Genomic DNA, 13,368 nt, shown 5'->3' with positions numbered 1-13,368 from the left:
ATGTTAATGCAGTCTCCTTGGTTTTCTGATATTTTCATTATATATCTCTAAAAATAATAGGTTCTTTTTTTCTTTTCTTTTTTCTTCCAGACAGGGTCTCGCTCTTTCACCCAGGCTGGAGTGCAGTGGCGTAATCTTGGCTCACTGCAACCTCCACCTCCCGGGCACAAGTGATTTTCTCACTTCAGCCTTCCAAGTAGCTGAGATTACAGGCACCTGCCACCATGCCTGGCTAAATTTTGTTTTTGTTTTTGTTTTTGTTTTTGTTTTTTGAGACGAAGTCTGTTTCTGTCTCCCAGGCTGGAGTGCAGTGGCGTAATCTCGACTCACTGCAACCTCCGCCTCCCGGGTTCACACCATTCTCCTGTCTCCTGCCTCAGCCTCTCCAGTAACTGGAACTACAGGCGCCCGCCATCACGCCCGGCTAATTTTTTGTATTTTTAGTAGAAACGGAGTTTCACTGTGTCGCCAGAATGGTCTCGATCTCCTAACCTTGTGATCCACCCACCTCGGCCTCCCAAAGTGCTGGGATTACAGGCGTGAGCCACCGCGCCCGGCCTAAATTTTGTATTTTTAGTACAGATGGGGTTTCGCCATGTTAGCCAGGCTCATCTCAAACTCCTGACTTCAAGTGATTCTCCTGCCCTGGCCTCCCAAAGTGCTGGGATCGCAGGTGTGAGACACTGCTCCTGGCCAGTTTCATTGTTTTCTAGTTTTATTTTTCACTCTATTTAGACAGAGTCTCTGTTGCCCAGGCCAGAGTACACTGGTACAACCATAGCTCAATTTAAATATATCCAAATTATTGTACAGTAGTTGAGTTATACCTTAATAAAACTATTTTTTGTTTGTTTTTGGTTTTTTTTGGAAATGAAGTCTTGTTTTGTTATCCAGGCTGGAATGCAGTGTGGTGCAATTTCAGCTCACTGCAACCTCTGCCTCCTGGGTTCAAGCGATTCTCCTGCTTCAGTGACCCGAGTACCTGGGATTTCTGCAGGCGTGTGCTACCATGCCTGACTAATTGTTGTATTTTTAGTAGAGAAGGGTTTCAGCATGTTGGCCAGGCTACTCTCCAACTCCTGACCTCAAGTGATCTACCTGCCTTGGCTTCCCATAGTGCTGGAATTAAGGCATGAGCCACCTCACCCAGCCCCAGTAAAGCTATTAAAAATTTTTTTTTAATTTTATTTTTTGAGAAAGGGTCTCACTGTGTCGCCCAGGCTGGACTGCAGTGGTGTGATCAGAGCTCATTACAGCCTCACCCTCCCAGGTTCAAGCGATCCTCCTGCCTCATTCTCCCAAGTAGCTGGTACTACAGGAGCATGTCACCATGCACACCTAGCTTTTATTTATTATTATTGGTAGAGATGAGGTCTTGTTATGTTGCCCAGGTTGGTCTCCAACACTTGGGCTCAAGCAGTTTTCCTGCCTCGACCTCCCAAAGTGTGATTACAGGCATGAGCCACTGTACAATGTACAACCATAGCTCAACCATAGCCTTGATCTGGGCTTAAGTCATCTTCTTGCCTCAGCCTCCCAAGTAGCTGGGGCTACAGGCATTGGCCAACATGAATAGCTTTTTTCTAGTTTTACTTTTTCAATTTTATATGACTAGAATCATACTATATGGTTCCTTGTGTTACTGTGTCTTCAGTGTTATGTTTGAGTTTCATGTTACTGCTTTTTTTTTTTTTTTTTAGATGGAGTCTCGCTCTGTCGCCAGGCTGGAGTGCAGTGGCGCGATCTCGGCTCACTGCAACCTCGGACTCCCTGGTTCAAGCGATTCTTCTGCCTCAGCCTCCTGAGTAGCTGGGATTACAGGCATGTGCCACCATACCCAGCTAATTTTTGTATTTTTACTAGAGATGGGGTTTCACCATGTTGGCCAGGATGGTCTTGATCTCCTGATCTCATGATCCATCTGCCTCAGCCTCCCAAAGTGCTGGGATTACAGGCATGAGCTACTGTGCCCGGCCTAACTATATGGTATTTCATTATACAGTTTAATCAGTCTTCTGTTGACATTTTTCACTTGTAGATTTTTGGCTTTTACAAACCACATTGCTGCTGTTAAAATAAAAACTTCAGACATGTTACTATTTTTGAGACGGAGTCTTGCTCTGTCACCCAGGCTGGAGTACAACGGCGCGATCTCGGCTCACTGCAACCTCTGCCTCCCAGGTTCAAGCGATTCTTCTGCCTTAGCCTCCCGAGTAGCTGGGATTACAGGCACCTGCCATCATGCCTGGCTAAGTTTTGTATTTTTAGTAGAGACAGGTTTTCGCCATGTTGGCCAGGCTGGTCTCAAACTCCTGACCTCAGGTGATCCACCCACCTCGACCTCCCAGAGTGCTGGGATTACAGGCGTGAGCCACCGTGCCCGGCCCAGGCACATAAAATTTAACAGAATTTAATTGAGCAAAGAATGATTCACAAACTGGGCAGCCCCTTCAAACTCGAGTGGGTTCAGAACAGTTCCAGAGCTGCCAAGTGGTCGGATAACATTTATGGACAGAAAAAGGAAAGTGATATATGGAAAACGAAAGTGAGGTACAGAAATAGCTGAATTGGTTACAACTCAGCATTTGCCTTATTTGATCACAGTTTTAACAATTGGCCACCCATGATTGGCCACAATTCTGTGTGATTGGTAGGAGAGTAGGTTAGTCTTTTTACAATCTGGTTAGGTACAGCTCACTATGTATGGAGAATCCTTTAGGCTGAATTTATGCAAGGAGGCAGCTTTAGGCTAAACTTAACACTCCAATCATCCTTGTATACATACTCTAGCTGCTTTAGGGCACCACCAGAGGTGAAATTGTTGAATCATTGGTCATGCATGTCTTCTGATTAACTGAAAGCACCAAAGTGGTTGTACCAACTTACATTTCAATTAAAAAGTGAGTGAGAGTTCTCATTTGCTATGTTGGACTTACAAAAAGTTCATTTGGCCGGACACAGTAACTCATACCACTTTGGGAAGTCAAGGCAGGAGAATCGCCTGAGGCCAAGAATTGGAGACCAGCCTAGGCAACGTAACAAGACCCCATCTCTGCCAATAGTAATAAGTAAAAATTAGCTGCGCATGGTGACATTCGTCTGTGGTCCCAACTACTCAGGAGACTGAGGCAGGAGGATCCCTTGAGCCAGGGAGGTTGAGGCTGTTGTAAGCACTGATCACACCACTGCAATCCAGCCTGGGCAACAGAGTAAGAACCTTTCTCAAAAAATAAAATTAGAAAAAAAATTGTAATAGCTATATTGAGGTATAATTGAATTACTGTACAATAATTTGGACATATTTAAATTATATGACATATAATAGTCTGTCTGATCTTTGTTCTGATTCTTGGCACAGAGCCTCAAAAACCCTTGGAACTTCCCAAGTGAGAGTGTCTTTGTTACACTAATGAGGCAGCCTCTGGCAGTGCCACTAGATAACTTCAGGATGGGGCTGGTCACTTAAATTAGAGGATTGGAACTTTCTCCCAGGAGGAGAGGGAGGCTGGAGATTGAGTTCAGTCTTGATTTTATCATTCATGCCTGTGTCGTAAAGCCCAGTGAATCCTGTAAACACTAAAGCTCAGGGGAGGTTACTGGTTGGTGAACACAGTGATATGCTGAGAGGATGACACGTCCAGATTCCATGAGAAAAGGGCATAAAGCTCTGTGTCCCCATCCCATCCACACATCCCTCTTCACCCCCAAGACTTTGGCTTACGTATCTCTTCAGTTTGACTGTTCTTACGTTATATACTCTTCTTCCACCTTGTTATTTTCTGTTTCTTTTTCCTTCTAGCTCACAGCACCTGGTATGCCCCAGTGGTCTACCATCCAAGATCAAGCCTGCTCAATCCTGTTTAGGCTTCCAAGTATTTCCTTTATAATAAAACTGTGACAATAAACATAGTGCCTTCAGGCTGGGTGCAGTGTCTCACACCTGTAATCCCAGCACTTTGGGAGGCCAAGGTGGGCAGATCACCTGCGGGCAGGAGTTCAAGACCCACCTGGCCAACATGACGTAACCCCATCTCTACTAAAAATACCAAAAAATTAGCCAGACATAGTGGTATTCACCCAGCTATTAGGGCAGGCTGAGGCATGAGAATCACTTGAACCTAGGGGATGGAGTTTGTAGTGAGCCGAGATTGCGCCACTGCACTCCAGCCTGGGTGACAGTGAAACTGCGTCTCAAATAAATAAATAAATAATAAATAAAAATATAGTGCTTTCCTTGAGTTGTGAGTTATTCTAGCAAATTTTTAAACCTATGTATGTATGTATGTATGTAACCACAACAGAGAAAATCTTTGCAAATTTTGGTTAGGTAATGATTTCTTAGGTAGGACACACGAAGCACAAACCATAAAAGAAAATAGTTGATAAAGTTAGATTACATTAATTAATCCTTCATCAATTAAATTTTTCTATGCTGTTAAAGACAAGCCTCAGACTGGGAGAAAATATTTGCAATATACATATCTGATAAAGGATTGGTACCCAGAATATATGACAGCTGAAAACACATAAGGAAAAAAGAAAAGAGATTTGGAGAGGCACATCACCAAGAAAATGTAGAGTAGATGGCAAATACGTGAAGAGATGCTTAATTTTGAGTTAATTTGTCTCAAAAAATAATATTTATAGAGTGCTGGAATGTAAATATTCAGTAAATGTTAATCATTATTAATAGTATTGGTGTTAGTGTTTCTTTTTTATCAATATTATAAAAACCTAGCTGTGGGCAAAATACTTTGATTTTTTCCTGCTCGTTTCTTCAAAGACAAAAAGAAATACTAAGACCACAATAGATAAATTGCGAGAGGGTATTAAAACACAATCCACAGGAAAAAAACCTCACACAGACATACCAAGAAATTGTTTCTCATAAGTGTATGATAAATTAGATGAGGTAAGAAGAGATTAGTCTACAAAGAGCCAATAGCATTTAAAAAGGCCCAAAGGGCACAGGGGATTCTGACGCGTTTAAGGATCTGAGAAAATCAGAGTCATGTTTCAAATAACCAGTCAAGCTTTAGTTATGTTATTTTAAGCAGACAGGGAACTTGGTATTTAAAAAGTGATTTGGAATTGCTGGAAGAGCACCCTTAATTCAGGCTTACAGGACTAGACTCCCAGAACACTTCATATAGCTGGCCCACAAGAAGAGCTGAATCCTGTGCTCTAATCAGAAGGGGGGGAAATCAGGAAGCCACCCTGGAGCTCTTAAGTAGAGACACACTTTTAGCCGTAATCCAGTGATTAGGAAGTCACCATTGGTATAATTTGCTACAGATCCTCACGCAGTTTAATAGATTAGTACCAGCACAAAATGGATGATTCTTCCCTCTGTCTTCACAATACTAACAGCCAGTCAGTAGAAAGCTGCTGTGTATGTGCATGCCCGCACACACACACACAACACCTCACTCCATACTTGCCATATGACAACAGCAGAAACTACACCACCACCTCTTCTGAACTTTCACCTTCCAAATCTTGAATAAGTGCCTCTGATGGGCTATACCAGAATTACGACTTCAACTCCATTGCAAGAGAATCTAGGAAATGTAGTTTTTAGCCTCAGTACAGCACGTTAAAAATGCGCACAGAATGACATATTTAAAAAAAAGAAGAATGAGTGGAATTTCATTTGTGTTCCTGTGTGGTAAAGCAAAATCTAGTGGCTTAAAATGAATAATTGTTTCTTACAATTCTGTGAATAGACTTTGTGGTTCTTCTTTTCCATGTGGTGCCTGCCGGGCTCCGTTTTTTTTTTTTTTTTTTAACAGTTTATTTTAATTTAATAACAATCTGGGAAGTCTGCATCAGCTGTTCCAGTGTAGTATAAAGTGCAATTGGGAATTCAGAAATCTCAGTGGAACTGTTAGTGTAGCGACCCTTGTAGGTAAAATATATGCATACTTTAACTCTTACTTTTCTAGAGATAGTGTTTTGTTCTGTCACCAGGCTGGAGTGCATTGGTATGATCATAGCTCACTGCAGCCTAGAACTTCTGGGCTCAAGCAGTCATCTTGTGTCAGCCTCCCAGGTAGCTGAGATTATAAGTGCAAGCCACCATTCTTGATAATACATACATACTTTTGATAGCACACATGAACAGATCTCTCTAAAATTGCCCTCAATGATTTCATTCTCAGCAAACTGATCTGGGTCACTCAACATGTTTTGGTTTTGATTTTGAGACAGAGTTTTGCTTTTGTCACCCAGGCTAGAGTGCAATGGCACGATCTTGGCTTACTGCAATCTCTGCCTGCCAGATTCAAGCGATACTCTTGCCTCATCCTCCCGAGTAGCTGGGACTACAGGCACCCACCACCATACCTGGCTAATTTTTGTATTTTTGGTTGAGACAGGGTTTCACCATGTTGGTCAGGATGGTCTCGAACTCCTGACCTCATGTGATCCACCCACCTCAGCCTCCCGAAGTGCTGGGATTATAGGCATGAGCCACTGTGCTCAGCTTCAACATGGCTTTTGATTGTTCCTCATGTTAGTACATGTTCTCTCTCTCTCTCTCTTTTTTTTTTTTTGAAATGGAGTCTTGCTCTTGTAGCCCAGGCTGGAGTGCAGTGGTGTGATCTCAGCTTACTGCAACCTCCGCCTCCTGGGTTCAAGCGATTCTCCTGCCCCAGCCTCCTGAGTAGCTAGGATTACAGGCGCGCACCACCAGGCCCGGCTAATTTTTTTTTTTTTTTTTTTTTTTTTTTGAGGCGGAGTCTTGCTCTGTTGCCCAGGCTGGAGTGCAGTGGCCGGATCTCAGCTCACTGCAAGCTCCGCTTCCCGGGTTCCCGCCATTCTCCTGCCTCAGCCTCCCAAATAGCTGGGACTACAGGCGTCCGCCACCTCGCCCGGCTAGTTTTTTGTATTTTTAGTAGAGACGGGGTTTCACTGTGTTCGCCAGGATGGTCTCGATCTCCTGACCTTGTGATCCGCCCGTCTCGGCCTCCCAAAGTGCTGGGATTACAGGCTTGAGCCACCGTGCCTGGCCTATTTTTTTATTTTTAGTAGAGATGGGGTTTCACCATATTGGACAGGCTGATCTCGAACTCCTGACCTCGTGATCCACCTGCCTCAGCCTCCCAAAGTGCTGGGATTACAAGTGTGACCCACCGTGTTTAGCACCGCATGTTCTCTTTTTATAATAAATTCATGACCATCGGAAGATACCAGTTTGACATACATGGCATCAGGACCTTCACAGCCACCACAGGTTTTCTCCCCTTCATTGTGTGTATTTATGAAGTTCTACTTTGCTTCTACAGGGCCACTCTTGTGGCTAAATTTAGATGACAGCTCAATGAGGTCACCTTAGTTCTCTTCCACGTAGTCTATCTATGTGATATACACAGCCTCTGTTTTTTGAATAGTCTGGGATTCCTAATAGCATGGTGGGTACATTCCCATAGGGGCATTGCAGTCTCAATGTACAAATGCTTATCAGGCCTGTTCTTGCATCAGGCTGACTAATGTCTCTTTGGTCAAAATACGTCACCTAGACTGGGCACGGAGGCTCATGCCTGTAATCCCAGCATTTGGGGAGGCTGAGGCAGGTGGATCACCTGAGGTCGGGAGGTTGACGACCAGCCTGGCCAACGTGGTGAAATCCTGTCTCTGCTAAAAACGCAAAAATTAGCCAGATGTGGTGGCAAGTGCCTGTAGTTCCCAGCTACTCAGGAGGCTGAGGCAGGAGAATTTCTTGAACCTGGGAGGCAGAGATTGCAGTGAACCAAGATCATGCCACTGCAGTTTAGCCTGGGCGACAGAGCAAGACTTTCTTTAAAAAAAAAAAAAAAAAGTCACATGGCCAAATCCAGAGTCATTGTGGGATAAGACTATACAAGGTATATATATGAGAAGGCATTGTATCATATAACCTCCAATATAGTCCTGAATGATCCTTATTTCTTTGTATTTACTCCCTACAACACTGAACGGGGCTGACCTGAGTAACCAACAGGCTGTGGTAGAAGTGACAATGTATGCTTTTCAAGGTTAGATCATAAAAGACTACCACTTCAGATTTGCTCACTTGGATCTTGCACCAGGGGAAAACCAACTAACTGCCTTTTCACTCGAGCTGTCAAGAAAGGCCCATGTAGTGAGGAACTGAGGCCTTTCAACAACAGCCAGTGTCAACTTAGAACCATAAGAATGAGTTACCTTCAAAACACACCCTCCATGCCCAGTCAAGCCTTCAGGTAACTGCAGCCTTGACCAGGTACAGCCTCTTGAGAGATTCCAGGCCCACACAACTTAGCTAAGCCACTTTTCAATTCTTCAACTACATATGATAAATGTTATTGTTTTAAGGCACTGAGTTTTGGGATAGTTTATTACATAGCAATAATTTTAAAATATTTTTTAGCCTGGGCAACATATGGCAAAATCCCATCTCTACAAACACACAAAAAAAGCACAAAACTTAGCCAGGTGCAGTGGCGTGTGCCTATAGTACCAGCTGCTCAGGGGGCTGAGGTGGAAGGATCTCTTGAACCTGGGAGGTGGAAGTTGCAGAGCTGAGATTGTACTACTGTCCAGCCCGGGCGGCAGAGCCAGACCTTTGTCTTGGACTCCTGGGCTCAAGCAGTCCTCCTGACTTGGCCTCCCAAAGTGCTAGGATTACAGGTGTGAGCCACCACGCCCAGCCCTTCTCTATCTTTTGCTTCACAAACCCTGGTTCTAGTTTATTTGGATTTATCTAATTTCTCTAGATGGAAATATAGATGATGGATTTTTCATTCTTTTGTAAAATACACATTTAAGATTATAAATTTTCTTTAAGTACAGTGGTAAGTGCGTCCTATGGGTTTTGGTAGTTCATATTTACATTTTAATTCAGTTCAAAATATTTTCTCATTTCCATTATGATTCCTTCTTTTATCAGTTATACTTTCCTAAATATTTAAGGAAGAAATAAAACCAGCCTTACCAGCACACTTTTGATATACTGCGATAGAAAAAAAGAGGGATTACTGCTCATTTTGTTTCAAGCCAGTATAATTTAGTACTAAAACCTGATACGGTTGTCTTTAGAAGTTATCAGCCAGTTTCTTTCATATAATTACAAAGAAATAGAAATAATGTAATAACAAATAAAATATAATACATAAAGTGTTTATTAAGTGTTAATTCACAAGGCCCCACGATAGGTTGTCTGCAAACTGAGGAGCAAGGAGAGCCAGTCCGAGTCCCAAAACGGAAGAACTTAGAGTCTGATGTTTGAGGACAGGAAGCATCCAGCACGGGAGAAATATGTAGGCTGGGAAGCTAGTCTCGCTTTCCCTTTTCACGTTTTTCTGCCTACTTTATATTTGCTGGAAGCTGATTAAATTGTGCTCACCAGCTTAAGGTGGACCTGCCTTCCCCAGCCCGCTGACTCAAATGTAATCTCTTTTGGTAACACACACACAGGCACACCCAGGATTAGTACTTTGCATCCTTCAGTCCAATCAAGTTGACACTCAGTTTAAGACACACAGATTAAGTAAACTATGATTTATAATTAGAGAATAATTTTTAAGGTCTGGAGAAATTATTGTGATTTGGTACATAAAGAATTATAGTTATTTACATGATTACAGAGAAAACAGGCCAGAATAAAGTACACAAAAATGTGAATAGTAGTTTCTGGAGTTGATAAATTATGGATTTTTCTTTTATTATTTTTTTCATGGTTCTTTGCATTTTATAATGATTCCAAGGTGTGTATTGGTTAAGTTTATAACCATAAATAACAACAGCTTAATTATACTTAAATCTTTTAATTAGAAATGCGACTGCATTAAAATAATTCTAAAATGCCTTTTTTTTTTTTTTTTTTTTAAAGACAGTGTCTCTGTCGCCTAGTCTGGAGTGCAGTGGTATGATCTTGGTCCACCTCCTGAGCTCAAGGGATTCTCCCATCTCAGCCTCCCATGCAGCTGGGACTACAGACACATGCTACCGTACCCAGCTAGCTTTTGTATTTTTTGTAGAGACAGGGTCTTGCCATGTTGTCCAGCATGGAAAATGACTTTTTATTGTGAAGTGTAAAAGTCATTAAAGCATGAAATGAAATAGCAATTTTAAGGAGCCTAAACAATGCACCTTTAATCATAAAATATAAAAGAAACATAATCAATGATGTTGCCAAATATCAGATGAATATTAGTGTCCACATGGGGCCAGAAACTACCTGGGCTAGATTTAAAATGAGTAATAAGAGGCTTAAGTTCTTCATAAATGAGGTGCTAGTTCAGATAATGTATCTAAGAAGTTGATACTTGTTTATGGGTTTTTCAGACTGGCCGTTTCATGCTTGTGATCTTTTCTGAAATTCTTAAATGAAGATTTATAAAAAGTTGACTGTGAATTTTCTGGTGACCACCGATTGCTAATGGAAATGACTTTAAAAAAAAAAAAAAAAAATTACATCCTCCACTGATTTCTAAATGCCAGGAGTTGATTATTTTGTGTTTTTGTACATTTTTACAGATGGTAGTGAAAACTTTTATGGATATGGATCAGGACTCAGAAGATGAAAAACAGCAGTATCTCCCACTAGCCTTGCATCTTGCATCTGAATTCTTCCTCAGGAACCCCAATAAAGATGTGCGTCTCCTTGTAGCATGTTGTTTGGCTGATATCTTTCGTATCTATGCCCCGGAAGCTCCATATACTTCCCATGATAAACTTAAGGTAAATATAGTCTTTTTCATTTTATTATATTTTTCATTCACCGCTGTTCAGAAGGTATACTTTTATTTTATATTTTACCTTTATGAACATAGGTTTCATATTAGTCTCTTCATCTTAAGTATATATCATAAGTTGCAAAATTATTCATTCAGTTAGTATTTCCACAAATAACTGGGTTGGTTGGTTGTTTGAGTTAAAGCATAGAAAGGTGTGGTTCAGAACTAGTCCCTGTATGCTCAAATCCAATTTTCAGGTTAATACATCACAAAAGCCCAGATGGCTATGTTCCAGGGATAAATAGCAGATTAATGATACTTTTTAAAATAGCATACCAGAATTTACATATTCATATGACTGTTTTCCCCTATAAGTTATTCAGCGTGCAAAACTATAGCTCATCTTGGTCATTCTGCCTTTGTTCAAGTGTTTGTGGAACTCATATTGATCTCTTGAGGAGATTTTGTATTTTGAATAATTTTATTCTTGGCAAATTTTAATCCTGTAGGCTGCTTTCTTTAAAAATAGTCCTAAAATTATTTTGTATTATATTGATACTACTATGAGTTAAAACTTCTAAAGAAAGCTTATTAAGAAATGAAAGACAGGCCGGGTGCGGTGGCTCAAGCCTGTAATCCCAGCACTTTGGGAGGCCGAGACGGGCGGATCACGAGGTCAGGAGATCAAGACCATCCTGGCTAACACGGTGAAACCCTGTCTCTACTAAAAACTACAAAAAACTAGCCGGGCGAGGTGGCAGGCGCCTGTAGTCCCAGCTACTCGGGAGGCTGAGGCAGGAGAATGGCGTGAGCCCGGGAAGCGGAGCTTGCAGTGAGCTGAGATCCGGCCACTGCACTCCAGCCTGGGCGACAGAGCGAGACTCCGTCTCAAAAAAAAAAAAAAAAAAAAAAAAGAAATGAAAGACTATCATCATGAAACATAGTACCATTGGACTAGTCTTTTGCCTTTTTTCACACTCAACTTCGTAGTCATACATCAACTTCAAAACATTGGCTAAAAATTACTGTTTACTTGTAGGAAATAGTAATGGAAATACTCATATCCAACTCCTTAAAATGAAGATAGTTTTTGCCACTATGCAAGGTGGAGATAGTGAGTAAAGTGAAAGCACGATAGTAGAAGAAAATATAATGAGATACAGAGCCCGTGGTCCTCTCTGAAAGAGAAAGCCTAAAGATTTGTGGTTTATTTTTGCTTCTAGAGAGTATAATTTTATTTGATTGGATCTTTTGAATCATTTTGAATAATAGACTAGGCCAATCCCAAGACATTCATCTAAAGGGGAATTTTCTTTTATTGTAGTTTGTACACAAATAATAAATTTACATACTATTAGTGTGTTGTGAAAGAAAAGTATTTGTGTCTAATATGTTTTATTTTTTTTTAACAGGACATCTTTTTGTTTATTACCAGACAATTAAAAGGTTTGGAGGATACAAAGAGTCCACAGTTTAATAGATACTTTTATTTATTAGAGGTAAAAAAAAAAAAAAACTTTATTTAATAACTGTTATATTATTTCACATGATAGAAAATTCTTCATGTTAACTTTGTAATGTAAAATGAGTCGTTTTGTTTTATTCAAAGCCTATAATATCTTTTACATTTCATAAGGAAAATATTATTTTATTTTTCTTCCTATCCTGAAGAGATAAAGTATATTCTGATGGAAAAACTGTAGATTATTTGAAACTATGCCTTTTGTTTGTATCTTTCTATTTTTATTATTTTTTATTCTAGAAACAGATTTTTTGACTGCTTCTTAAATTTTGTGTGTAAATATATCTACCAACTTAAAAAGATTGAGTATTTTTCAGTTTGAGAAAATTGATGCCATCAGGTATATATCTTTTTCAAGGTCAGAATATGTGATTAACACTTAAAATTTTATATGTTGAGTCTTTATAGACTTTAATATGTTTCTAACTCTAAAAATTAATTTTTACTGTATTTTTATTATATAACTATTCTGTTTATATATGTGTAATTCAATAATTATTTTTATTTATTTAAGAATTTAGCTTGGGTTAAATCATATAACATCTGCTTTGAATTGGAAGATTGCAATGAAATTTTTATTCAGCTTTTTAGGACTCTCTTCTCAGTGATCAAGTAAGTTATTTTTTAAGCATTTCTGCTTGTCTCTTTTTCTTGATTTATATATTCAGATGTTGTATACCCTACATCTACACTAAGATATTTCAGAGTTACAAGGAATTGTTTTCCTTAGAAAACTTAACATGAAGGGGAAAGTAAAAATTCTGTTGTCTCGAACACTGCCTTTGACCTTCTACTACCATTTTAAATTATGCTATCAGTTTACTGGTTGACCCTTCAGTGCCCCAGTCTGTCCTGGAGGCTGTGGACCAGTAGAGAAGTAAAAAGTGGTGCTCTTGTTTGAAGGAACTTACTATCTAATAGAGGCAACCAGATATGGTTGTAAAGCAAATCCTCCAAAACCTTACATTAATACAATGAAGTATTAAGTTATGAGGTAGAAATTATGCATGTTGTATGTACCATTAGTACTGGGAGACATAATAGCTCAGTCTTTAAGCTCACTAACTTTGACAACTTCTTATTCTAGACCTAGAAAAAAAGTCTTAAACATTGCCTAAATTGGCCTTTTCTTTATAGAAATAGGGAAAC

General features: G+C 40.1%; 1 protein-coding gene across 2 annotated transcripts in view; it reads left to right on the top strand.

The window, feature by feature from the left end:
• PDS5A (PDS5 cohesin associated factor A) overlaps positions 1 to 13,368 on the top strand; it is a 171,977-nt gene that overhangs the window by 45,327 nt on the left and 113,282 nt on the right. For both annotated transcript variants that reach the window (XM_010384559.2, XM_010384566.2), the window contains exons 3-5: positions 10,498 to 10,701; positions 12,110 to 12,196; positions 12,734 to 12,831. In XM_010384559.2, the coding sequence (XP_010382861.1) occupies positions 10,498 to 10,701; positions 12,110 to 12,196; positions 12,734 to 12,831 (389 nt within the window). The remainder of the gene's footprint in view (positions 1 to 10,497; positions 10,702 to 12,109; positions 12,197 to 12,733; positions 12,832 to 13,368) is intronic.

Source organism: Rhinopithecus roxellana, chromosome 2 (genome assembly GCF_007565055.1).
Source record: "Rhinopithecus roxellana isolate Shanxi Qingling chromosome 2, ASM756505v1, whole genome shotgun sequence".
Taxonomy (NCBI): Eukaryota; Metazoa; Chordata; class Mammalia; order Primates; family Cercopithecidae; genus Rhinopithecus; species Rhinopithecus roxellana.
The sequence above is the reverse complement of the archived record's forward strand: the minus strand, read 5'-3'. Positions and strand labels throughout refer to the sequence as shown.